A 25461-nucleotide genomic window follows, 5' to 3' on the forward strand; every position below is an offset into this window, starting at 1 on the left:
TGAAAAGTTCAAATAAACTCAATGTAACAAAATTGAATAACAAATTAAGAAATTATAATTGACCATATACATAAAATGCTATGATACAGATACATTATCCCTATGATACAAGATACTTTAGTATACAGATTATTAAGGAGATTTAATGTAACAATTAAAACAAAATTAAAAGATACCCCATGATGCGTATATATACACATGTATAAATATAATTTTGATTAAACTTAAAAAGAAAAAAAAGAGTACAGAAATAATATATAAATTTGTATTACCTTTCTATTTATTTTCAAATTTTAAAATCAATTAAATTTAGATATGCATGTATGCACAAGCAAAAGTTACAATACCCACATAACTAAGAAATACACAATGCAGTGCTAAACAATTATGTTCATAAATTATTTAAGCTGACAAGTATTTCCAAAAAAAGAAGTTAAGTGATTGTATATTTTTGTGAGCATTTATATTAACTCCAATTACTTTGAGTTAATATCCCTAAATATGTGTATTTCAATTACTCGAAGTCCACGCTCCATTGGATTTATTAGTAGTAGACCTCTTGGAGAATATACAGATTCATTTTGTTCATGAATATACTGTGCTAATTTCTTCATATGTCTCTCATATTGAGTATCAAAGCAAATATAGATAAGAAATCCTGTCAAACATGCACAAAACCCTTGAAACAAAGAAGACATATCATTGCTTTCTGCAGCATCAAAAGTTTTGTTTATTGTTTGGATCGTTTGATCAAATAAGTTTCGTGGTATTTTGCCCTCCAGTTCGATTGGAAACTTTTTTTGAAACTGCACAGCAGTACCTTCACTATAATCACGTTGAATAAAAACTTTAAAGCTACCTCGATTTGAATCATTAACCATTTTATCTAGTGAGAAAACAAACTATTAGTCTGTTATATGGTATATAATTTACTTTAATGCTAAATAATGTATAGTACATGTACAATACATATTTTTAAATCTAGCTATGTTAACAATATTAACAATTATATATATATATATATATATATATATATATATATATATATATATATATATATATATATATATATATATATATATATATATATATATGTATATATATATATATATATATATTACATATAATAAATATATATATTTATTATATATTTATATATTTTTTATATTATATATATAATCTATTACTTCTAAAAAAGAGATCATTCGTACATGTACAATACCGCATTATTTTTTTATCAACATACCCATAAAAGTAGCTTCGTGTAATAGAACACTAATATTAATATTAAAAAAATCTAAACAATTCCTTTGAGATTTAAGATTAAAGATACACAAATCTTTTAACAAAGGTTTGGAATGAACCTAAAAGTTTTAAAATATTTTAAATATCGGCCAAAATAATAACAACGTTGCAGTGCAACGTTGTGTTCTCATTGTTTGTATTCCCTAAACCTTGTTTTGGGATGTGTCTACAATAGGCAGCATTTGGTTTTTAAATTTTTGCATGAGTTCTTCTGAACGTTGTGGCACACTAGATTTATCTTCATCAGTTCTAACTTGCCACTTTTTTACATCCAAAAAGTAGCTTATGTGTATCAAGTACTCAATAAAGCAAATCCACGCATGCAAAATAGAAAAAGCAAAAACCGTAATGTTATTGTTTAACAACTAATTCTTTTAGTTCACCATTTATTATTTTGGGACTCGCACTACTTATGTAACATTTTTGTTTGTAATGTAAGTCATTAAAAGAATAGTATACTTTTCCATTTATCAGTATGAAGTATAAGGCCGTTTTTTTAGCAGTAATTCAAGGTTCACTGACTGTTATAGGTGTTGGAATAAGTTGAGTTTCTTCTTTTGAAACTGTTAGTTTCTGTTGTAGTCTTGGCCGCCAAGAGGGGGAGGGGGGTGGACGGGGAAGATTCCCGGGCCCCGTGTGTGTACAAATAATTTTTTAAAGTAATTTTTAAAAGATTTAAATAGTTTTGACTTTAAAAAAGATTTAATTAACTTTTATTTTTAATTTTCAATGACCAGAGCACGCTTCTTTTGGTCCTGGGTATATAATTGATCATAATGAGGGCCCTTTTAGAAAACTTCCCCGGGGCCCAAAATTTCTCTCGGCTGCTATGGTTGTAGTAAATTCATTTTTTTCTTCAACCATCACAGCAACAAGATGATTCTTTCCATCACAGTAACAAAATTCCCCGGGGCCCGAAATTTCTCTCAGCTGCTATGGTTGTAGTAAATTCATTTTTTTCTTCAACCATCACAGCAACAAGATGATTCTTTCCACCACAGTAACAAAATTATTCTTTCCTTCACAGTAACAAGATGATTCTTTACATCACAGCAACAATATGATTCTTTTCTTATAATTTTGTTAAACGATATTGAAAGCACTGTAAATTTGCAACTAAAGTTTTTCATAAATGAAATTACATTTTAACGTCACTTTAGCTACTTATGGCTGATGGTTCTGGAATGTTTGTCATAATTAATGCCTCCAGTTGTTACCAATGAGGAATCGTTGTTGTGAAAAAATTTTTAGCAATACAATATTTAATGAAGGTTGTACAATAGATTATGGACTACGCTCAACAATGTCACTAGTAAATATTCTTATTGTGTGAATACGTTCCTTTCATGTTTTAGCTATGAAATTATAGGCCTCTGTAAATTTCTAAATTCTGAATGCTCTCTAAAAAGGTTTTATAAAGCGTTTTGCAACACAGCTTATCCCATAAGTTTGTATTGGAGCGAGGTTTTCAAGCTCAGAACAATGATTCATTACAGCCTTTCAGTAGTAAAACTAATTAATCTTAATCAACACTGTTTGCGAATGGCATCAATATTATCTTTGTTGACGAACCTGATTGTTTTAAAAACTCTTTTGTTTATTAGGAGATTTAAAAGTAGTTTTGCAACTCTTTAATTAGTTTACAAAATACCTTCATTTTTCTGGAAAGTTTCAAAAAACTTGTCTCAGACACATTCTGAAAATCAAACAATTCTGAAAATCAAACAACTCCTTTTGTGTGCTTAATCATGGTTTTTGTAACTTTTCTTCTAAATGATAAGATAATAAACTGTTCTACAGGGTGTCCCAAAATTCAAACAGGATATGAATTTGGCACCATTTGTGCAGCAAAGTGTGGGCAACAAAAAAAAAAAAAAAAAAAAAGAAACATTTTGACAGCTGACAGTTTAGGGTTTTAGTAAAATGGAGCGTTATACGAGAGAACAACGCGTTTTCATCGCTCAAATGGCAATATCAAAGAAATGCGTGAGTTTTGGCGAAAGTTCAGGAACATCAATTAGACGACGTGGACAAGAATTGCAAATTTCAATAAGCTCTCTATAGCGTTTACTCATTTAAGAACTGCATCTCCGTGGTTACAAAGTTCAATTGACACAAGAACTGAAGCTTAATGACCAAGCAAAGCAAAGAGAGTTTGTTGAATGGATAATTAAACATCAACATGTAGATACTGAATACTCGAGCAAAATCATTCAAAACGATGAAGCACATTTTCCCCACGTCAAAATGGCCGCATTTGGGATTCTGAGAACCCACATATCGTCAGCTCGGAATACAAGTGTCGTATACGACACTGTGTTTAAATTGAGAAATTTGCATTCAAAGTTTAAAGTACAAAATCTCTTTATGTAAATTTAATTACATGTTGAAATTTAACAAAGTTGACTAAAATCAATACAAGTTTTTGTTTAAATTGTTAAAAAAACGAACAAAAAAAAACTTCCCCTGTAATTTTGAGCACGTTTTTTCAAATATGACAAATGTATTTCGAAATCAGAACATTTTGTCGGAATACAATTGTCATAGATGCAATTAATTTGATAGTAGGTGAATTAAGGTTAAATTTACTTATGTTGTAACTAACAATGACTTATGGCATTAGTATAGTTTTAGTTTGACTGTCCTTCGCATTTTTTTTCTTTAATTCATTCCCGGTAACCAATTTATCGGCATTATATTCAGAAATTATGCAGTTTTTAATCTTTAAGCTTCTTATATAAAAATTATTTAAACTTCAAATATACTTATTAATAAATTGAGTATGATGCAAGGTTTCACTTACTCAATTTAAAAATAACTAAATATTCACAATTTTTTCTTTTTTTGCATTAAGCAATTTTTATTAACATTATTTTTGAATAATTGAAAATAAAATATCTAATTTATCACAGATATCTTTTAATTTGTCTGTGAAAAATAATATAAATAAGTTAAACCTTAAATATAAAAAACAACCATTTCCATTATCGTACCTTCTTTTACAATAAAGAAATAAATATATACAATGTTTATTAAAACATTTTACAAAGTGATATATTTAAATGTTCAGGCTTTGTGACTTAAAAAGAGTATTATAAAATTCAAGATCATCACCAACGAAATATTTTACCATTGACTCAAGGTCATTAATTTTTTTATCTGAGAGCAAAAAACGTGTTGAATCATTTTTTAATGGAGGAAATTCTTTCAAAATTTCAACTTTCTGTTTATTTTTTCTCTGAGGGGTACCTTTTACCAATCTTTCTTCAATTAACGGACCAGAGAACGATTTTTTGAATTTAATATGAAAAGGTAGATGTTTTTCATGACACATTAGTTTTACCTTTGCAAAAGGCACTTTATGGAAATATAAAGACTTGGAAGCAAGTTTGAAGTTTTTGAAGTCATCTTTGTACATTTGTATGACTTTCAATTCTACTCCAGAAGATTTTTCAATAGATGACAGTAACTTGAATAAGGTAGGAGGGCTGTAAATCTCAAAATGTCTTAATTTTTTCTCAATCACACTATGCGCAGTGTCAATATTCTGTACTGAACTATGACCAGGTTCACTAAACTTCTGTTCAATGAGTGGTATTCCGCTTTCATTTTGAAAAATTTTTATTGCCATAGACACAATTGAGTTCTTATTCTGGGAAACACAAGAATCAGACCACAAAATAACTTGATTAATTGATATATTAGGACAGTCTTGAATAATTAACTTTAATAGTTTATACAGACAGCTTGCAAGTTCATTTGCACCTCTACCAGCCATAGATTCATTCCAAAGTGCAAAATAAGTTTTGTTATTCAATGAACAGTGGGCCGTGAAATTATAGCAGTTTAATTTTCTCTTATAATAGAATGCAGAAATATTAGCAATTGGAAGGGGAAATACTTTTTCTAAATCAAAAGTTATAACTGCTGTGCTTTTGTAATCTCCATTTGCAACTTTAGTTAGGTCACATTTTCTTTCTTGTCTAGTTAATAGCTTACTCTCTCTATGCTGCAGTATTTTTTGATCATCTTCTTTGTTTTTATACTCTTGACATAAATCACACAAATCTTTCTTTGGTTTATGAAATGCCAAATTAAACTCTGTATTAAAAGTTGAATAATAAACATCTTTTTTTACATTGAACTCTGGGTAAGCTTGTGTAAACAACCTGTACATTTTAATTGTACTTAATGACGGCTCTAAATATTTTTTGTTAGTATTCTGTCTGCAATAGTGTGAATCAACTGTTGGAAAACTATTTATATGTTCTCTGATCTTATCTAAAACTTGATTAGGAGTTTTCCTACAAATCATCTTTCCTTTCTTTGAGGACCTTGGTAGCCCACTTACTTTATTTACCACATTATTAAAATTATAGTAAACTCTTCTTTCACTGATATCTAAAGTTTTTAGAAAAAATAATTTACAAACTCTACTTCTAACATTGTTCTTTTCAAAATGATATTTATAAACACACTTCTTATGTTTTTCAATTCCTGAATTTTTACTTTTTCTTTTACAATCCCACCATTCTATATTTTGAGTATAAAAGTTAAGTTTTTTAGTGTCACTTAAGTTCCAGAAATAAGAATGGATTTCAACTCTGTCATTAGCACTGAAAACTTCAAAACATTTTAGTTTACACGCTGAAGAACAAGCTTCTCCTACTTTTCTCTCTGGTCTCTCTTGACCATTTCTATCAATGTAGGACTTGCCACACTGCCTTTGCTTTTTTCTGACATTTATTTTCCAATTGTTAACACTTCTTTGTCTTTTTCTTGTGAGTTTTCTGCAAAATATAATTAAAGTAACTATAGATCTATTGTATTGGAAACTATTTATCAAACTGCTTATTAAAAATAGAAAAATTAATGTTATTAAAACTGTAATTTAGAACATTATAAAAAAACAATGCATAAATACAGTTGATGTAAAAAAAAAATAAATAAAAGGTAATGATAATAAAAGAAATTTCAAGAACTTATTTAGAATGTAAAAATAATGATCTCTTTAAAATTATTTGAGCACAAGACGTATTGTAATGAAATCTTTGTACACAAGTATTTTATATTTACTTTTCATTGCTAGGAGAAATGATAGTAGAAGAAAAAGATGAATTAGTAGGGTCTTCCACTACATATCCAGGAGTTTCTTCCTGCATTTGGTGGTTTAGCTCCAATACTATTGGTATCGGATTATCAGCATCAGAAGCCATAAAATACTCCATATTTGTTATAAAATATTCCATATTTGTTACTTATCTTTACAAACAAACGATATATTTATAAATACTGTTTAGTTCTTTTAATTACGAGTAATAATTTTTATTTACTGAACAATTCAATTCTATTCAAAGACAATTCAATATTAAAAAACAAATGGAATGTATTACTTTTTATTTACAAAAAACAAATGTTAAAAGTAAACAAATGAACGGAATATACGTAGTTAAATCTAAAGCCACGTGAGCAAATAGAAGGCTACTATTGGTCTACGCTAAGTACAACAAATGTACCTCGAGCGTCTCGTATAAAAAGTTTATTTACGACAAATGATCTACTGAACTATATTGGAAAAAAAACTAATTGAGCTATCGGATAATTTTTTGTAAAATAAGTCCACAAAAAATAGATAGTTCGCATATATAAGTCATTTTTTTCAAAAATGTCGAATACGACACTTGTATTCCGAGCTGACGATATGACTGTCGAAAAAAAATGCATCTCAACGTGTCACTGTATTGTACGGATTTCTGGCTGGAGGCAACATTAAACCATACTTCCTTGAAAATGAGACTGGTCAAGCAATGATTGTTACTGGTACTCGATATCGCGAAATGATACAGAGTTTTTTCTACCTAAGTTGGATAACATTGATATGGATGACATGTGTTTTCAACAAGATAGTGCCACATGCCATATAACCCGTAAAACAATTCAGTTACTGCATAAGACATTTTTTGGTTGTGTACTCTCTCGTTTCGGTGATTAGAATTGGCCCCCTAGTTTAAATAATACCATTGGATTTCTTTTTATGGGGTCGTTTAAAGTTAAAGATCTATGTCAACAAGCCTACTAGCATCCGTGCATTGGAGGAGGAAATTAAACGCTGCATAAACGAAATTGAGTCACATTTATGCAAAATGGTCATGGAAAACTTTGACAAAAGAATGCATATGTGCCAGCATAGCCGTGGTGGCCATTTGCCTGATGTGCTATTCCATACATAAGCTTATCCTATCCTACTTTATGGTTCAATAAAAAATTTACAATCTAAAGAAAAAAACAATCTTTTCTATTAAATTCAAATCTTGCGGAAATTTTGCGACACCCTGTATATTTACTGCAATGCTTTTCGTCTAACCGTCTAAGTATTTGTTTATATAAATTAGATCAACAATTAAACTAACTGTTTATGAAATAAATGGGATTGCATCCAGGAATGGGCTTCAGGTTCCCAAAATAAGAGAATTAGCCGGAACAATTAAACCAAATCCTGAAAAGAATTTATAAAGTTTGTCGTTTTTATTTTTCATTTCACTTTTCTAAGTATTTTTTTTAATCTTAATTTTAAATTCAGTTAAAATTTTTCACAACTTGCTTCTCAACAATCTAAAGACTTCACAGCTTTTGATTGTCAATTTCATTGAAGAATATTTTCACCGTTAGCATTTTTTTAAGTGTAAACATTTAGTAGAGCACGTTTATTTATGCAATTTCATATATTTCTTTCGCACTATATATCTTGAATTGGACCTGTTTGGTATTTTTCCTGGCAATTGAATTATAAAAATAATAACGTCATGGTTCACCTAGAAATCAATACCTGAAATACATCTCCAAGCCTTTTTCACTTAAATTATCGAGGTTAAGAATAACTTCAGTTACAAAATCCTCTTTAGAAATAATCAAGAGCAAGACTGTTCTATTGTTTAAAGTGAGGTAAAAATACACACCAAAGTGAGGTAAAAATACACACCAAATAAATTAAAAAGAGAATAACTCTGTGCTCATAGGTAATAATGTAACAAAATAAAATGATTTAAAGAGTTCAGTATTTGGGTTGCAAAGGCTTTTTTTTTTTGTACTTTGATTTTATCATGGATATTGGCGTAAAAATATGAAATCGCTTATCTTTATCATTTGTCCTATTTTCACTTATCTGACCGAACATTTATCCTATTATCACTTATCTGACTAAATGTTTATTCTATCATCACTTATCTGACCAAACATTTATCCTATTATCACTTATCTGACCAAAAGTTGAATTATAGAAGAACTGAGATGGTTTAATTTAAAGATATAAAATATACTTTAGTTATTAGTTTAAGAGTTAATAAATGATAAATGTTTGCTGTTAAAATTTTATCAATAAGTCCACATACAGATAATTAGCTCTTAAAGATTTTTTCAAAACTTTTAGAAAATATGTATCCCACCAAGTTCTTCTCCGGCACCTTTTGATTTTTATATTAAAGTTCTCATTCAATTCTTTAAATGTTACACAGGTTATTTTCCTAGCTTTACGAAGCCCTGTATCTTTTCCTGTTGTTTTCTTTCATAAAAAAAGGGTTGATAACTATTAAGTGAGACTGGGTTGTGTTGGTACAGAAAATATTTCCTGCCTTACTATTGCTTGTCCTTGTGCTTTGAAGGAAAGTATGAATGCAGGACTAAGTTTTTAAGTAGGTATAGAGCTATCAATGTATTGTCATTTTGTTCTGCTTCATAATATAGAAGAAAGTGTAAACTACACATTTGAACCAATAACTCTAAACTTCCAAAAAAATAAAATTACGCAATCGTAGTTATATGGTATATACTTTACTTTTACTTACATACAATATCACAATTATTATCGCTGTTGGAAAACAATTATTATTGCTGTTGGAAAACAATTGAAAGAAAAGTAAAGAAAGAAAGTATTGAAAGAAAATGATGGTAAAAACGTGAGAGTTTGTGGATGTTGGATATTCTACAACAATTTTTTCAAAAACTGGTTTCGAACAACCGACTTGATCGAGTGATTTTAATATTAGAACTTTCGAAGGCGAAGTTCAAAGATGTGTTAGAATGGCAATGGCTTCTTCTCTATGCGCCACATCAAGTCCTAGAAGCATGTTTTCAACCTTCGAAACTGTGATGCTTGGAGTTCAATACGCTTGCTAGGAGGAGTTACCATTTTTCCGTCATGTAAATCATGTTTTTCAGGGAATTTGTGTGCGATGGTGAAGAACGAAAGAAAGACACGACTTGAAATCTACCAGCTGGACCACATAATAGTTTTTAACGCAATGGAATGGGCAATTAAGTGGATGTGGAGAAATGGAGACAATCCAAATCTAGAAGACGTTAAGCAGGAGTATGAGAGCGAATTACGAGAGTGAATAAAGCAAAGATAGTTATTGGAATATAATGAATGTACGATGGGACAGCCAATGTTTCGACTACTACTACAGGCAGTGGTTTAATGCTACAAAAACAAAAGTTTGGCCGGTCCTAAACTGTATGGAAGCCAATAGATTCATCGAGGCATTCACAAGAGATTCGGACGTTAGTACGGAGAAGTTCAAGTAGTGGAGACAGGATGGTGACAAACCAGTAAATAACAACTTGTGCAAAGCATTACTCCAGTTAAAAGTGGATGAGACATTACAGGGTGCAGTAGCGATAGGTGAACAAACCTACTTTTGGCTAGGTTTCGTAATGTAAATAAAATACTTCCGCAATTTGTTTTTGTTGGTTTTTATTCAATGAACATCTTAAATTTGAATAAAATTGTGAATAAAAAGTTGTGAGTTAAAAGTTTTACTATGGAAGCCAAAAGAACTGAAGTTTTAAAATTAATTCATGCGGGTTTGCTTGCACGTGAAGTGATTCGTATTTCTGTAGTGTTTAAAACAACATTTTACAAAGTGAAAACACGTGACTGCTGAGAGAGCCCAATTTCTCTTTTCAGTAATTTGTTCACTGTTGATAAAAAGTGCACTAAAAAGAGCATAGAACTACTATGTCCATCAGAAAGGCAGTAAAAATGTTCAATGTTGATGAGAGGACAGTCAGAGGAACTCTAAAAACACTTGGAAAAGCTAGTATGGCCCGATCTACATGCCAACTTTTGACAGAAAGGCTAAAAAACTTTGAGATTGGAGTAATCAAAGAAGCTTCTGAATCAGCTTAAAAGCCATGCTTCGTCAATAGTGAAAAATTTCTCAGAGGAAAAACTTTATTGTGTTGACTTTGTGATCAATATTCGAAATGAAAGATTAATTGTGCAGAAGGGTGACAAAGCACCACCTGTGAGTCACACCATGCACCCTCAGTCTGTAATGATGCTAGGAATTATCGCTTCTAATTGAGAGAAATGTCCACCAGTCTACATCGAAGAGAAAGAAAAAGTTACCCTATTGTGTATATCAGCTTACTAAAGCGTTATGTGGTGCCATGACTGAAGAAGAAATTCCCAGAAGGCAATTACATCTTTCAACAGGACAATGCACCTTGTCATGGGTTCAGAAAAACCCAACAATATCTTCAGGATAATATAAGCACCTGACAGTCCTTCCATCCTAGGCTTGAGGCAATGATCAAAAAAAAAAGGAGACTTATTTGAATGATAAGGTTGGAAAAGCGTTTATCTTCGACTATTCTTTCATTAAAACTTCATGAATGTAATTTTTTAGTGCTTTAAAAACTCTTTTTGAAAATGGTTCTATAAAATTCGCGAATCACTACCGCACATTGTATATACCGCACATTGTATTAAACAGTGATGTTTCAAAGTAAACAGTATTGTTTGACGAGATTTGGCCTAGTGACTTAAGGACTTAACGTGGGACCGATGATCATGAAGTTGTAGTAAGCGCTATCTTAAACAAGATGACAAAGTGAAGAGCGGTACATACGTAAATGATACTTTTTGTTGATGAGAATGTAGTATGCATGGAGTACACTTTAGAAAGCATTTTTTTAAATATGGTTGAAAAAGTAAGGATTGATGATTGTGTAGCGCGAGTACTTGGATTGGCCGTGAGGAGAATTGGGGGAAAATTGATGTGGTTGAGAGGCAATCGGCTAGATGAAATTCCACTGAGTTCATTAAGGAGGACAATTTTTTTCCATTTTATGGACAGTTCGTGGGTCACTTTCTGGTGTGCGGTTGGTTGCGCATTGTTTAAAATCTAATTAAGTGGAAGGTTCTTTGACAAGTGAGTGAGATGACGAGGTTCATGATGTAAGGATAAGATATGTGCTGAAGAAAGTGTTAAAGATGCTAGGAGAAAGTGAACCTGCTTGTTGAAAATGGGAAGTACATGGTGATAAATGTAAAGTGCTGAGTATTAGAAGCTCTTGTCCAAATTAGAGGAGGCACCATTAAAGACATGACATGGCAATCTAAGGATAGATCTGAAGTGCATATAAATATGGCAGAGTTGGACACCGTATTACATGGCATAGCTCAGATTGAAATTAAAAGCGTTAGCTTTACTGTTAATGCGGCGAAGATGGAATGTGTTCAAGGAGCTGGATGACGATTATATTTTGGAGGTCGACGTGAAGTTGATATTGATAAAGGACAATTTAGTCCACTCATTAACCAGAATTATATGGTCGGTGGATAAGAATGTTCAAACTTTAAGACCTTGCAAGTTGTGTCGAAATTTTGTTGATAGATTAAGAATTGATTCTGGAAATAAATTATCGGATCCGAAAATTTGGAGTCAGAAGAACATTGTTCTTAAGAAGTTTCTGACTGCAACAAATGAAGGTGTATAGAAAATAATTCGGGAGTGCGAACCATATCAACTGATACGTCAAACATCGGTATTGTAGACGCACGAAAAACTAGACAACAAAAGTTAGAAGAGATTAACCATGGATATCACTTATTACCAAGGGAAAAATTGTTTGAATCTTATTGATGCTCCTCTAATGCTCCTCTTTCGCAAAATATTATCCATGTTTTGCGAAAGAGGAGTACCAGAGAAAATATTTATGGACAACGGTACTGCTTTCAGAAGTGAAGAGACCAAAAGAATTCTTAAAAACTGGGGTGTACATTTGAAGCTTTAAACTACTTACTATCCTTCGAGGAATGATATCAGAGAATGATATTGAGAGAAACCACCGTACAGCCAGAAGATAGTGACAGAAGGATCAAAAAGGAGCACATTGTGTGACAAAGTAACATCGCGACACTGATATTCGGGATGTATCAATGGATTTTAATAGAAATCTTTGTAAATCTTTGTTTGAACAGTTTTTTTATGAAAGTATCTGAGTAATTTTTGTGAATATGAGCGAGTATAAACTGAACGCAAAATTTTTGTAGAGCAGAGTTTTTATAGGAAAGAAAATTTACAATTACATATTTGTGTCACATCCAGGAAACAACAAGCTAAATGTTATTTAGCTTTTAATATTTTAACAATAAAACCACCTATACTGGAATGATCAGCTATTTTCTCATTAAAACTGCAGCTGAATTTTTAAAACTACTTAATATTTAGTAAACCATTTATAATTCAAAGGTTTAACACAAACAATAAGATGATAGGATGTTCAACACCATGGTGGCTTTTTGTTATCTGAATATAGCTAATCCAGTAAAAAGCCACCACTTTTTTCGAAGTTTTACAATATAAATCAATGAATGGAAAAAAATACAATTTAACAGATTTATTAAATATACTTTGTCTATTCAAACATTTAATTCATTTATTACTGAAAGATATTGATAATAAAAGGTATTTGTAATGAATTAATGAAAGTGCTGGTAATAAAGTCTGATAGATTTGTTTTCGGAGAATGAAACTATGTTTTAACTAGCTAATTTCTAACTGGTACATTAGAAAGGCATTTCAGTAAACAATGTTTACATAAAGTTCAAAGCTCTGAAAAAGTATAATGCATGAAATCCTTAACTAAAGCCAATATCAACAGTTGAGAAAGCAGTCTAAAACTTGATATAAATGTTGATAATACTAACCTTTTAATGAAGTTTGAAAAATTTAGCAATCATATTTAGGAGAACGAGTGTCACAGCTATCATCAATGTAGCTGGTTACACAACAAAAAAGATTGTAGATAAATCAGACTGTGCTTACTGCCTGACGTCATTAGTTTTTAATCAAACCTCAACAGAAAACCTTGTAATTCTATTTTGTGGCGGTTAAACAAAACCTTTCATAAAAAGTGCATCCTTACTGGCGCTTGAAACATAAAGCAACTGATAATGGTTTTATGTGATTAGAACGTGAGGAATGAGGGGGAAGGAAATCGGTAAACAATTGCTACAAACATATATTTTCAAAAAATAGAAATATCAGACAAGATAAATAAATACATAACAGCAATAACATTGTTTCTTTGAGAAACAAAAAATTGTTTTTATTGTAAAAAACTTTGTGACGAAAAGTTTCTGTAAAAGTTACGCATGCATAAATAGTTATTTACTTAGCTATTTTTAATTCTACAGGTTATGTATTAGTATAACGTATTAATATAACGTAATAGTTTTTTTCTTGTATATCTATATGACTTTTAACTTAAGCATACTTTAGTTCCTTATTTATATATGCACGTAATCTTTCACGCTCTACAAAAATTAAATGGATTCCGTAGTCTTTTTCTAAAGTTGGTAAGATTTCGCTATTAACAATTTCATGCAGCAATTCTCCATCTACTTGGTTTTCAGCAACAAATTTTGCTAAAGAAAGTAAGTTGATCCTTTTCATAGCAGTCTGTGTATCGTTTACGGACCAACTTGATATTGCAGATTCTTCTAAATTACCTGTACAATTTGTTTCGTTAATTCTCCATCCGTGCAGGTATTTCATTAATTTGCGAGCTTCGAAATGCGTAAACTTCATTTCCCTTAAAGCTTCTTCGTTTAATTTACATAAAAGTTTACCATTAATAAGCTGTTCCTTAAAAATTTTAGCATATTTACCAAGTTGCAAACTAAACAGTATTTTGCTTATTCCTTCGATAGAATAAGTTGAAATCTCGTCAAAGCTTCTCATTACTTTTTTTCGTAAACTAGCTGCATGTGTTTGTGGGTTTATTGCCAAATTATCCAAACTCTCGTAGCGAGAGTTCAATAATGGTGACTTATACTGTTTATATAGATGACTGTAATTATCTGTAGTATCATCTTTCTCAATTAACGAGGAGTCACTTTTTGATTTGAAAACAGGTAAATGGTTAAAACTTGACATTTGTTCGTATTCTGTAAAACAAGTGCATTTTGTCTTAGGACTTGTTTCTTGTCTGATATTATTTGAAGCATTATCGAAGTTGTCTGAAATCTTTCCGCCCTTCGGTAGCTCATTGCCGAGATGCTCGAACTTTCTTCTAGCGCCTGGTGAATCGATACCAGAATCAACGCTAATATTTAACTCAACCTTTTTTGTTAAGGGCTTGTCGTTTGAAAAGCCTGTTGCCCGGCAACTTTCGTCGGTATTAAACCGTCTTCTTCTTGGCATTGTTTGATATAAAGTTGTTTCATCTAAACTTTTGCTCAGAAATTTGCGGTCTTTATTCAGTGGTGATGTGCGATTTTTTAGGATTGAAACACTTTTTTTCGAAGTTGATGGTTCCTCCTGGTTTGAAGGTGCTTTAAGATCTAATACGAGCGCAGTTTTATCTACAGCAGCAAGTTGTTTAGTTTCGATATTTCTTAGATTTGAGACACTTGAAGTTTTAAAAAAAAACTTTTTTTTTTGTTTGCTTGTCGAGGTTTCATCAGTATTTTGTTTGTGATTGCTTTTATTTAACTTTACATTGTTATCTTGACAATCGATGTTCAATCGTTTTTTATTTTCATGAGTTTCTTGTTTGTATTCCGAAGTATTTTCGTTGGATATCGAATCACTTCGAATAGAAAATCCTTCTAAACTTGGGATTTCTTCAATCATTGGAGAATGATTCGGACTGGAAACTTTCTTTTTGATCGGGTACTGTTTTTTTCTTCCTGATAGTCTCGCCCATATTGATCTTATTGGTGATGCTTCCTTTTTTATATCATCTTCAATGTCAGGTAGATTGTTGCAAGACTTCCATTTTCTTGACATATCTGACGTTGAGAACTTTTCCATGGCGATTTTTGAACCTTCTAATTGCGAAAAGGCTCTTGAATTTCTTTTTAAAAAAGGTTCTTCAGAAATCAGAAACCCGTAAAAGCAAGATGCGTATATATTATAAATCAAAGATGATTGAATTTTCGCAATGTTGTCACAGTACTCATTTGAGTTGTATTCTCCCAAAGCTACAACATGACTTGGCAGAGACTGGTCAGTAATGTATACTTTTATATTTGAGACTAGTTGAAATATTTCGTACAGCAGCTGTTCACTAGGTTTATTACGATTTTCGGTTACCGTTAAAACTGTGTCGTACAAATGTGTTTCATTTAATGTTAAGATACCTTGCGGAACTTGATTAGGTAAACAGTTAAGAAATCTTATTTTTTGAGAAATAAAACCCCTGCCTATAATATTTTCTAGGGTCAAAGTTTCTATGCGAGAAACAAACGCAAATAGATCTTTATTAAGTAGAGCTTCTAATGTTTGATGTATAAGTTTCCCTTGAGAAGAAATAAGACAAATGGCGTTTGTATCTGTAAACTGTTCGTTAGTATTAAATTTGAATTGTTCACACTTGTTGAACACAGTTGACTTATACTCAAACGAATACTTTGATAGGATATAAGTAACATTAGGGAGCAAGCGCTTCAGTTCATTCAAACTTTTCGGATGCAGTACATTCACAACATCAGCGTAAACATTGACTAACTCCTGGGTATTCAAACGAAATGGTTTTTCATCCCACTCAGTGCCAAATAAAAGCCTTACAGTTTTACGATCAAGTATAGTTATTCTTTGTCCGAAATCTAGAATACGTTCATTTTTAATCGTGCAAGGTTCACTGACCGTTACTGAAAAGGGAATGCGAAATCGATCTAGCGCATCACAAAGTAGGCACTCATCACAGATTCTTTCTGGCATTCCAACCTAAATATATACAATGTGGAACTGCGTCATCTTTTTAAGACAAAAGCGTAATTTTCATTAATTTATATACGAATCATAAATCTACATCAATAACAAACTTATCGTGAATAACAACATTATTCTCTAATAATAAAAATACTTTTTTAAATTTTAACACTTAATTACAAGTTTATCAAAAATAAAAAATTCAAATAAATTAACGTTCGAAATAAATCAGTTACGAGTACTTAAGTTTATGAGAACTTTACTTTTATTTCTGACGTTTGGTTAGTTAAAATATAATGACAGAATTCCTCTCACATATTTTAACCACAGAAACTGTCAGCACAAAAAGCATATGCTTTAATATATATATATATATATATATATATATATATATATATATATATATATATATATATATATATATATATATATATATATATATATATATATATATATATATATATATATATATATATATATATATATATATATATGTATATATATATATATATATAAATATATATATATAGGTTACCTAAAGTATTTTTTTTACAACTATATAAATATTTTAAAGATACTTTAGTAGAAAAAGTTTATTAATACCTTTGTAGGCGCACAGTGCGATTTACTTTTCGCCATTTTTTTTTTATGATAAATATACAATGTGTTAAACCGGTTGCGTCTTAATTTTAATAAGATGGATATTATGTTACGAGCTTTTAAACTTTCTATTTAATCTAATTTAATGATTTGAATGGATAGATTATAAAATAAATTGCTTTTATAAAAGGGTTTTTTTTTTAGAACTTTCCACTCCGGATGCCACGAGATGAAATCCAGTCTTCATCTTTCAGCGTTGATTCGTCTTTATCTTTGTTATTGTTAGAAAGCAGATAATTTAACTTTTCTGAATCTTCCAGACATTAAATTCTTTGTATGGTTTTAATATGACAGAAATATCAATAAATCTTTTATTAAAAAAAATAATCCAAGTTTAAAAAGTCTAAAATTGGTTTAACGCAATCCTTTTTCAATTTCAATGTGCGGCTTTGTGCAATGAAGCAGATAAACATTAAATTCTCTCAAACTACCAATGTTCTTGGAAATTCCCAGCATGTTTTTGGAAATTCCCAGCATGTTAAAAATTTCTTATTACTTTTTAACTTTGACCAATGTTTCATCTCAACAAGCAAAATTACTTCTCAATCCAAAAAGAATTGTCTTAATGGAAAGGACACCTGAACTGTGAACTTAAGCATTTGTTAGAAGTTCTAAAGCACCGGTATAGCGGTGCCATTATTAAAAATAAACGATTGGTTTCTTATTAACTTTACGCAGACTTATTTATCATTAACATTTTAAAAATCTCATTCAATAGTAATCACACCCATTCAAAGGCCAGATTTTTATAAGATAACTGCTATTTGTTAAGTTTGTTAAGTTTTATTGAGAAGTTGAAAATGTTGCCGCTTTAATTTTTTGTATAATTTTGTTGTAGTGTTCAACGAAGTCTGAGCACATGAGAAAAATTTAACTTTCCCGTGGAAATTTTCTTTCAAAATACCTCATAGAGTATTAAAAAGTATATAATAAGTATGTAAAGTTTTATTACGTAGTTAAAATATCTTGTATTATCAGTTAATTGCGTTTAAACGAGGCGTAAGGATCGAAAGTTAGGCAAACCTTGTCCTAAGCTTTAAAAACATATTTGATATATAATCAAGCTTCAAACTAAGAACACTGGGGATTAAAGTGTTGCTTTTAAAACGTTGATTAAAATAATATGTGGTAGTAGTAACTGTAGAAGATTTTAATCTTTTATTGAGGGATATTGCTTTCTGTTGATTTGCAAAAAAAAAAATATATATATATATATTTGCAACTGTTTATAGTTTATTTTCTTTTTTTGGTAGAATTTTTTATTAAATTTTTTGATAGTTTTTCAACAAAAAATTAAATCATTTTCAAAAGGATCAAATTTCATTCCCTTTCATAATTTCTTACATGAAAACAGATTTTGCTGGGTGTTAATTTGGAAGGTGGCGTTTAACTTCAAAAGCCATTTAAATATTTTTTTCTCGTTATTTGCAAATCACCCTAAATAATTAAAATTTTATTGCAGGATAAGCTTAATGCGTACGGTTTCGCTGAGTTCAGCTTTTGCCATAATCCCTCTCATTAAATTAAATTGCGTAATATCATAAAATCTCCATATGAAATCAATTTTTTCCTTAAAAATTTATTCCTAACAAGATCAGGACCGTCGGAAGTTCTTACGAACTGGAGTGGGAAAAAAAAAACCCCACCAATAATAGGGAAGGAATTTCAATATCTCTTAAAACATCAAATTGAACTTAACCACCCCCACTCCTTAGTTCCGACGACCCTAAAGATGATGAAGATGATGATATTCTGTCACTTCAGTTTCTGTTCTTAAAATAAAAACGAAATTAAGCTGACTTAATACCGTTTAATGCGAGTAAAATCCAAATTCACGAACCTAGAAAGATTGTTGGATGGAAATAAAAAGATCTTTAATGCAATCAAATCTCAAAGGAAATTACATTACCAATTTTTTTGTTTTTTTGTTTTTCAATCGGAAGCTCCAAATTGACAGAAAATCTTTTACATACAAAAATTTCTGACAGTTTCAAAAGCTGTAGAGAGAAATGTAATGAAAAAAAAAAAAAAAAAAAAAAACTAACGGAGCGAAAAAAACAAGCAGCCAGAGGAAAAGTAGCAACTTTAACAATAACATATTTGAAACAGCAAATACTACTAAAACACAAAATCAGATTAACGGAGTTCTGACAGGAAACTTTCCTACAAGGCAAAATTTAAATCATCAGTCACAACAAAGCTACTTGATTGCGGAAACGGTGTTTTAAATGTGGGAAACTCTTCTCTCTAACACCACGGGCATTGCAAAGCAGTGGAATTTTTAATTTTGATAACTATTGATTATAAATTGACATCCATCAGAAGATTATATGTTTGAAGGAATTATAAAATCTATTGAAGAAATATTTAACGTCAAGTTAACCATTAATATTAAAAACTGGCTAAAAAAAAGGGGTTTAAACAAGCCGCAAACAACATTGACGCAGCATCTTAAAAAAGGAAAGCGGTGATATTTTTAACGCGACGGAGAACATAAAAAAAAGCGCCGTACGGATTTATTGCGATAAATAAACCTATCGGGTTAAGATTAACACGATACATACCATTTTTAAGGCAATCTAAATGTTGAACTCGACAAATTCTTAGACTGAGATCTGATAGAAAAGATACACACAAAATATTTATGTAAGGACCCGAGACCCGAACTCAAATCCGGGTAGTTGTTTTTGGTATTACCCGAAAAAATATATCGGGTAATTACCCGTAAGTTATAAAATACCCGTTTTTTTTATATCGGGTAATACCCGATTTTATATCGGGTAATACCCGATTTTAAATCGGGTAATACCCGATTTTCTTTTTAATCGGGTAATACCCGATTGTTTTTAATAACCGATACTTGATACCCGTAAAATACCCGTAAGAATACCCGTAGAAATACCAGTAGAAATACCCGAAGAAGTAAAAATACCCAAAGCAATTCAACTCAATTCACTTATTTCATTGAATTACAAATGGCAAGAAAAAAAAATTGAAATATGAATATTTTCACCGAAGGAGTTCAAATTTCAGAATTATTTTGTTCTATTTAAGGAGCTTAGGCAATTTTTATAGCCGATGTAAATCTTTTTTATTTAAAATGCATTGGATTCCTTAATATATTTTATTTTCAAAATGGTTTCAACCACTTCTGTAGCTTATTTAGTTCCAAAGATATTCGTGTTTTAATATTTTCAATGCATATACATTTTATGAAATATTTCCTTAAAGTTTCTCGTTAAACTTTTGGCGCTGAAAAAAAAAACTGTATCTTTTTTTTTCCTTGCATAAAAAGTTGCGTTAACAATAAATATCTAAAGACGGGGGAAATTTATAAAATTTCCACTTAGAAAACAAAAAACCCACCCTATTAGACTGCCAAAAACAAACAAAAAAACTGATTGACATAATAAATAAATAGTTGCAGAATCTATTTTTATGTGGGGACGAAAGAATTAGCTTAATTTATTTGCATATAAACAAAACTGAAACATTTAAAGTTAAATAACTTTATCAATTCTAAAGCAAAACGATGTCCCCAAAAAAATTATTGTAGTGCAACCTTTTCTAAAAAAAATAACATCTGCATATACATATATACTATTTATTTTCATGGGTGGGTTTTCATTCTTCGACACCTACATAAAATCATTTATTGCGTTTTTTGGACGAAGTTTTTCAAAAACATTCGATATTTTTTTCCGCGATAAAATGTCACGTGACAAAACTCCCTATTCTATTTCCTATTTTAAAAGTTGGGAGAAAATGAGTTATTAATTTTGGTAAGTAATGATAACTTCTAAAATGAGCTCTATTTTACAAGTTTTTTTCTAAATAATTTGTTTAAACAAATTATATAAAGCATAAGTTATTATTTCTTTAAAAATTAAAGTTAAAATTTGGAGATAGAACAAAATAATTCTAACCTCGCGATTAGCAAAATTAAAAGTAGCCTGGCCATTTTAAATCTGAATCTATATATATATATATAAAGAGAGATAGAGAGAGAGAGAGAAAATGGACCAGCTACTTTTAATTTTAATACTTCCATGGAGTAGGTTGAGCTATTAAGTAGGAATAAAAATGATATTAAAAGAATTTAAATGAAGTTAAAATTAAAAAAACGCAACTAAAAAAAATTAACAAAAATACCCAAAAGTACCAAAATTTTAATCCGATGATCGGGTAATTTTTTTTATCGGGTAATATGATTGCCCAATTTTCGGGTAAATAAATCGGGTCATTTTATAACCCGATTTTCGGGTACTTCTAAGGGTAATATTCGCGTAGTTTAAATTGGGTAATTCCCGACCCGAAGACTTGGGTATCGGGTAAAGTTATCATAATTACCCGTCTACAGGTAATCTCAGGTATTCGGGTCAGGTTTTCACTCCTCAATTTTATGCGCATTAAGAATCGTAAAAAACACACGTCTCAAAATTAATGCAAAGTGCTCTAATCAATCTAAAGTTGAATGTACTAAAATATATCACAAATCGTTAATATTCGCCATCTCGAAAAATGGTTATTTTAACTTAAAAGTTATCTTTTTAAAGTATAAATAACCTGGCTTTTAATTTTTAATTTCGAATAATAGAACGTTATCGGAATGCATTGCGTTTAAAAATTATCATGCCAGTTTGTTTTAGCTGGATTTTACTTTGTTGACTAAAAAATATCTTTTAAATTTTTATGGAATAAGTTGAAAATTTCTTTTATTTATTACAAACTGTTTATATTAAAAGTCATATTTATTTTAAACAATTGAATTTCTTTTAATCATTCAAGTTAACCCCCCGTGAAAATTTATTTTTATTATATCTGTAATAAGAAGAAGAAATGTTTCAAAAGGGTTTCATTTTTGCAAAGAACATTAAGGAATTTCATTTTTACAATTCGATGAAAGTTAGTCTTTTCAAATACTTCTTTCTTAAATAATAATAATAAATATTTTTAATGAAAGCATAGTCGAAAATTCTGTTATAATTTAAAGCTCACTAGACAGGGAGAAAAAGTGTTGTGGCGCCAAATTTTTGATGATATTAACTCTAGTCTTCTAAATTCAAGGCAAGGTAATTTTAGTTTTTCAAGTCGCTCTGAATACCTTAGTTTTCTGAGAGTTGGAGCTTATATTGTTTCTTTTCTCTGTACTGATTCGAGAAGGTTAGTTTCTTTAAGAAAAGACGCCCAAATTGTTACGGCAAACTCAATAAGTGTCCTAATAAAGACTTAAAGCGTCAGCGATATATTTTCTTCCACAGATGTAGATGTTTTTTTGAGCATTGCGAGAATTCTGAGAGCATTTGAGACGTAAATTTGAATATGTTTATTAAACTTGAGGTCATTCTCTCAAGTAGACTCTCTCAAGATGATTTGAGTTTTCTTACTATTAGTGATAAAGTACTGTGACTTACGGGACTCGTACGCCCGATTCGTACGCCCATAATCCATACGATTCGTATGCCTATATTCCTAAAACGAAAATTCGTTTAGAAGAAATTTCTTTTTTCAAATTTTATTTTAAGTTCTTTAAATGATATAGTATGGACCGCGATCAAGCAATAAAATCATTTAAAAATTTTTCTGGCCTTGTTACTTTACAAGTGTCTAATTTTTTAAAACAAAATTTATTGATCTCTGCTTTTTTACATCAAGTTTACTATTAAAAAAGTAGTATCGTGTCATTTTAGAATTTTGATGTCATAACTTTTTTTTTTTATTGTTAACTATATGGGGCACTTGAAACTTAGATAGATACTTACAAATAATATTCCTTACTTAAGGATCTACAAAAAATTCTGTCATGTTTCAGATGACGAATTCATTTGTTAAATCAAAAAGAGCTTGAGTTGTTGCCACCCCTGGGCCATATACTCAGCCTTCTACATCATCTGCCTCTGCTTATCATCGAGTAATAATAGCTCTAAAAACACTGAAAAATCCAAGTCAGCCTTGTGTTGCAATGTCATGGCCAAAAGGATTTTATTGAGATTTTAAGTGACTCAAGCGACAAAGTGGGTTATCACTGACAACTTGCTATTCTCCATGGTGGATAGCGAAGATTTTCTTTCAATTACGAAGTAAGTAACGAAGGAAAAGTAAAACCCTGTTTCTTCAAGATCATTTTCTCGTACTCGAATTCCTCAGTTGAATCAATGTATCATGTGACTATATGAAAAAAAACTGCTGATGAGGAGAGGCTCAACCTTGATGGTTGGACTTTCATAACTAACATCTTTAGACTTCAGCTACTTCAATCATTCTGCAAAGTCAACTATTGCATCTTGAAGAAAGCTGCTATTGAGTATAAGGTAAATTGAACAACACTTGTTCAACCCGTACCTACTTGCTGAAATTCAGAACTTAAGCGATTGAGATCCGAATATTAATGAAATTCAAATCATGAACTTGGCGATGAAAATTGTTGAATGTCTAGATCGAATCGATAGAAATTTGAAATGTCTAAGTTCCAAGGTTCAAATATCATGTTGGTGATCTTAAAATTCTGTAATCTTAAGAATAGATGAGGTCGAATTGGCAAAGAATTCCACTTACTGTTATCATTGGAGACTCGGATGCGATTCTCGAGAGATTTGAAAACTGATTTCCTGATTATGGAACTGGAGTTATTGCATAATCTACTTCAAATTTTCTTGAACCGAGATATTAGGGTGCAATTAACTATCCAATAGATGAAGTAAGATGCATAGAATGCTGCTAATTCAGCTATTCTTGAAAAGCGCACGAAAAATGATTTGAAAAGTCCTACTAGTAGTGCTAGCAAGTCACCACCGACTAAATGCCGTAATGACTCTGCTGATGGAGATGCCTTAACAAATGCACTTAAGAAGATCATTTTGTTTGTATTCTCTGGTTCCAATTGATGGCGCACTGATTTGCAAAGTTTTATAGTTTTTATAAAAACACTAACCAATAAGAATGAAGATGAGATATTTGGATTGGTTTAGCAGAAATACATTTTTTTGCTTATTACATAGGTTTAGTTTTTTTGTAGTGACTTATGGGACAGACTGTATATGTAAAATAGGAGTGTCATGATATTTTGGCATTAAATTAATTTTCAACTGTTTCGATTTCGGTTTTGGGTTTACTCAAATTTCTGAATCAAAACTTGGTTCAGAAATTTTAGTAAACATTCAGTTTGAGTAAACTTTCAGTAAAATTTGACTAAATTTTCAGTAAAATTTGAGTAAAAATTCGGTTTTGGCTGAAATTTCAGTTTCGGTCGTTCACTATTGGGTATTTTAGGATGTTTGAGTGTTTATGATTGGGTTTTTGGGTTGCCCTCAGTGTTGTTTGTGTGTGTGTGGTTCGTGTATGTTTCTTGTAACGGTAGATTCCTTGAATTCAAACACTTTAGATCTACCTAAAGTTTAACAACAAAATCTTAGCAAAATTAATAAAGATGTGATAATTTCTCAATCAAAATGTAAATAAAATGATAATCATTGTTTCACTTAGATACTTTCATATATTTAACTCGAGTTTATTCTTTTAATATAGATAATAATATGCAATCAAAATAAAGTTAGTGTTATGCAATCAAAAGCCGCTTAAGAATATTTTCTTACCGCCTTTGGAATTCATGGCCAAAGTGTCTACCTGTACAAAAACTATTTAAAAATTTTTCTCTTTCTATTAGAAAATATCTCTTTACTTCCATTTCTTTTCCCCTTCTTTCAAAATCTATTTTCTCTCTTTCCCAAAATTCTCTTTTTAAATTCTCGCATTCCCAAAATTCTCTTTTTAATTTTCTGGCTTTCCATAAATTTCTCCTAATAATCCTCGGAATAGTTCTCCCATAAAAATCTCCCAAAACACATTCAAAAACGAAGACGTTTCCCAAAGACTAAGCAAATCTCGCAATATACTCCGATCCAAGATTTTTCGATCATTCTTTAAAGAATAGTCGGCTCAAATAGCTAGAGACCAAAAACACCTCGATTAATTTCACGATAAGATAAAACTGAGAAACAATAAAATTGATCTTGATCTCGTCAAACGGCTCTTTGCAACATTTCTTAAGTTAAAAAGATCAGTATAAATGACGAAATTGAAAATAACTTTAATGTGTTCAAGAAATGACGATATCCATATGTTGATTTATTCTTGGTTTGGTGAAAGAGGACAGACGCCCCCCCCTTTTTTTTTTGAGGTGCTTTAAAGTATGACTCCTAAAGTATCTCAAAACAAATCAAGCCTTTGATTTTGTTTTATTCTGGTACGACGTTTATAAAAGAACACGAAATTGCAAAACCATTTTTAAAAATTTAATTTAGTTCTTCAGATACCTGACATTTTGTTTTGCTTGGCAATACGCATAACAACGGCTTTTTACTAAGAACTACAAGCCGTTATTTATATTTTTGTTATCTGATAAGCCTTTTTAGTTATGTCTAAGCTATACAGAATAAAACAAGTTGTTAAAAGTAAAAAACAAGAATTCATGCGAATTGATATATTAGAAATTTGC

The 25461-nt window shown here is 30.5% G+C and overlaps 2 protein-coding genes and 1 pseudogene across 4 annotated transcripts; all 3 read right to left on the bottom strand.

Moving 5' to 3' along the window:
- Nucleotides 1-44: 44 nt before the first annotated feature.
- LOC149891194 (golgin subfamily A member 7-like) lies at nucleotides 45-1340 on the bottom strand. 2 transcript variants are annotated; one of them, XM_090081364.1, is made up of 2 exons: nucleotides 1247-1277; nucleotides 45-886 (listed from the first exon to the last, which is right to left on the bottom strand). In XM_090081364.1, exons 1-2 carry the CDS (start codon nucleotides 1248-1250, stop codon nucleotides 477-479), a joined length of 414 nt encoding a protein of 137 aa, XP_089937490.1. In that variant the 5' UTR covers nucleotides 1251-1277; the 3' UTR covers nucleotides 45-476. The 2 variants fall into 2 exon arrangements, with proteins under 2 accessions (XP_089937490.1, XP_089937491.1); XM_090081365.1 differs by having other exon boundaries at nucleotides 375-886; nucleotides 1223-1340.
- Nucleotides 1341-4531: 3191 nt separating this feature from the next.
- LOC145193170 (uncharacterized) lies at nucleotides 4532-6685 on the bottom strand (annotated as a pseudogene). The gene is made up of 2 exons (XR_016451272.1): nucleotides 6382-6685; nucleotides 4532-6095 (listed from the first exon to the last, which is right to left on the bottom strand). The product of XR_016451272.1 is annotated as an uncharacterized LOC145193170 (transcript).
- A 6913-nt stretch (nucleotides 6686-13598) lies between these two features.
- LOC145180335 (uncharacterized) lies at nucleotides 13599-17042 on the bottom strand. Its single transcript, XM_090083259.1, has 2 exons — nucleotides 16911-17042; nucleotides 13599-16322 (listed from the first exon to the last, which is right to left on the bottom strand). The coding sequence occupies exons 1-2, from the start codon at nucleotides 16944-16946 to the stop codon at nucleotides 13857-13859; spliced, it is 2502 nt and encodes an 833-aa protein (XP_089939385.1). The 5' UTR covers nucleotides 16947-17042; the 3' UTR covers nucleotides 13599-13856.
- Between the last annotated feature and the right edge of the window lie 8419 nt (nucleotides 17043-25461).

Source organism: Hydra viridissima, unplaced genomic scaffold (genome assembly GCF_058129835.1).
Source record: "Hydra viridissima isolate aposymbiotic clone 2 unplaced genomic scaffold, HvirCarnegie_v1 scaffold_3, whole genome shotgun sequence".
In the NCBI taxonomy this organism is placed as follows: Eukaryota; Metazoa; Cnidaria; class Hydrozoa; order Anthoathecata; family Hydridae; genus Hydra; species Hydra viridissima.

Excerpts from the sequence above, each read along its gene's own strand:
- LOC145180335 (XM_090083259.1), bottom strand. The coding sequence starts at position 16,946 with ATGGCGAAAAGTAAATCGCACTGTGCGCCTACAAAG. Across the intron at positions 16,323-16,910 it reads CGCACTGTGCGCCTACAAAG|GTTGGAATGCCAGAAAGAAT; the intron begins GTATTAATAAAC and ends GTATATATTTAG.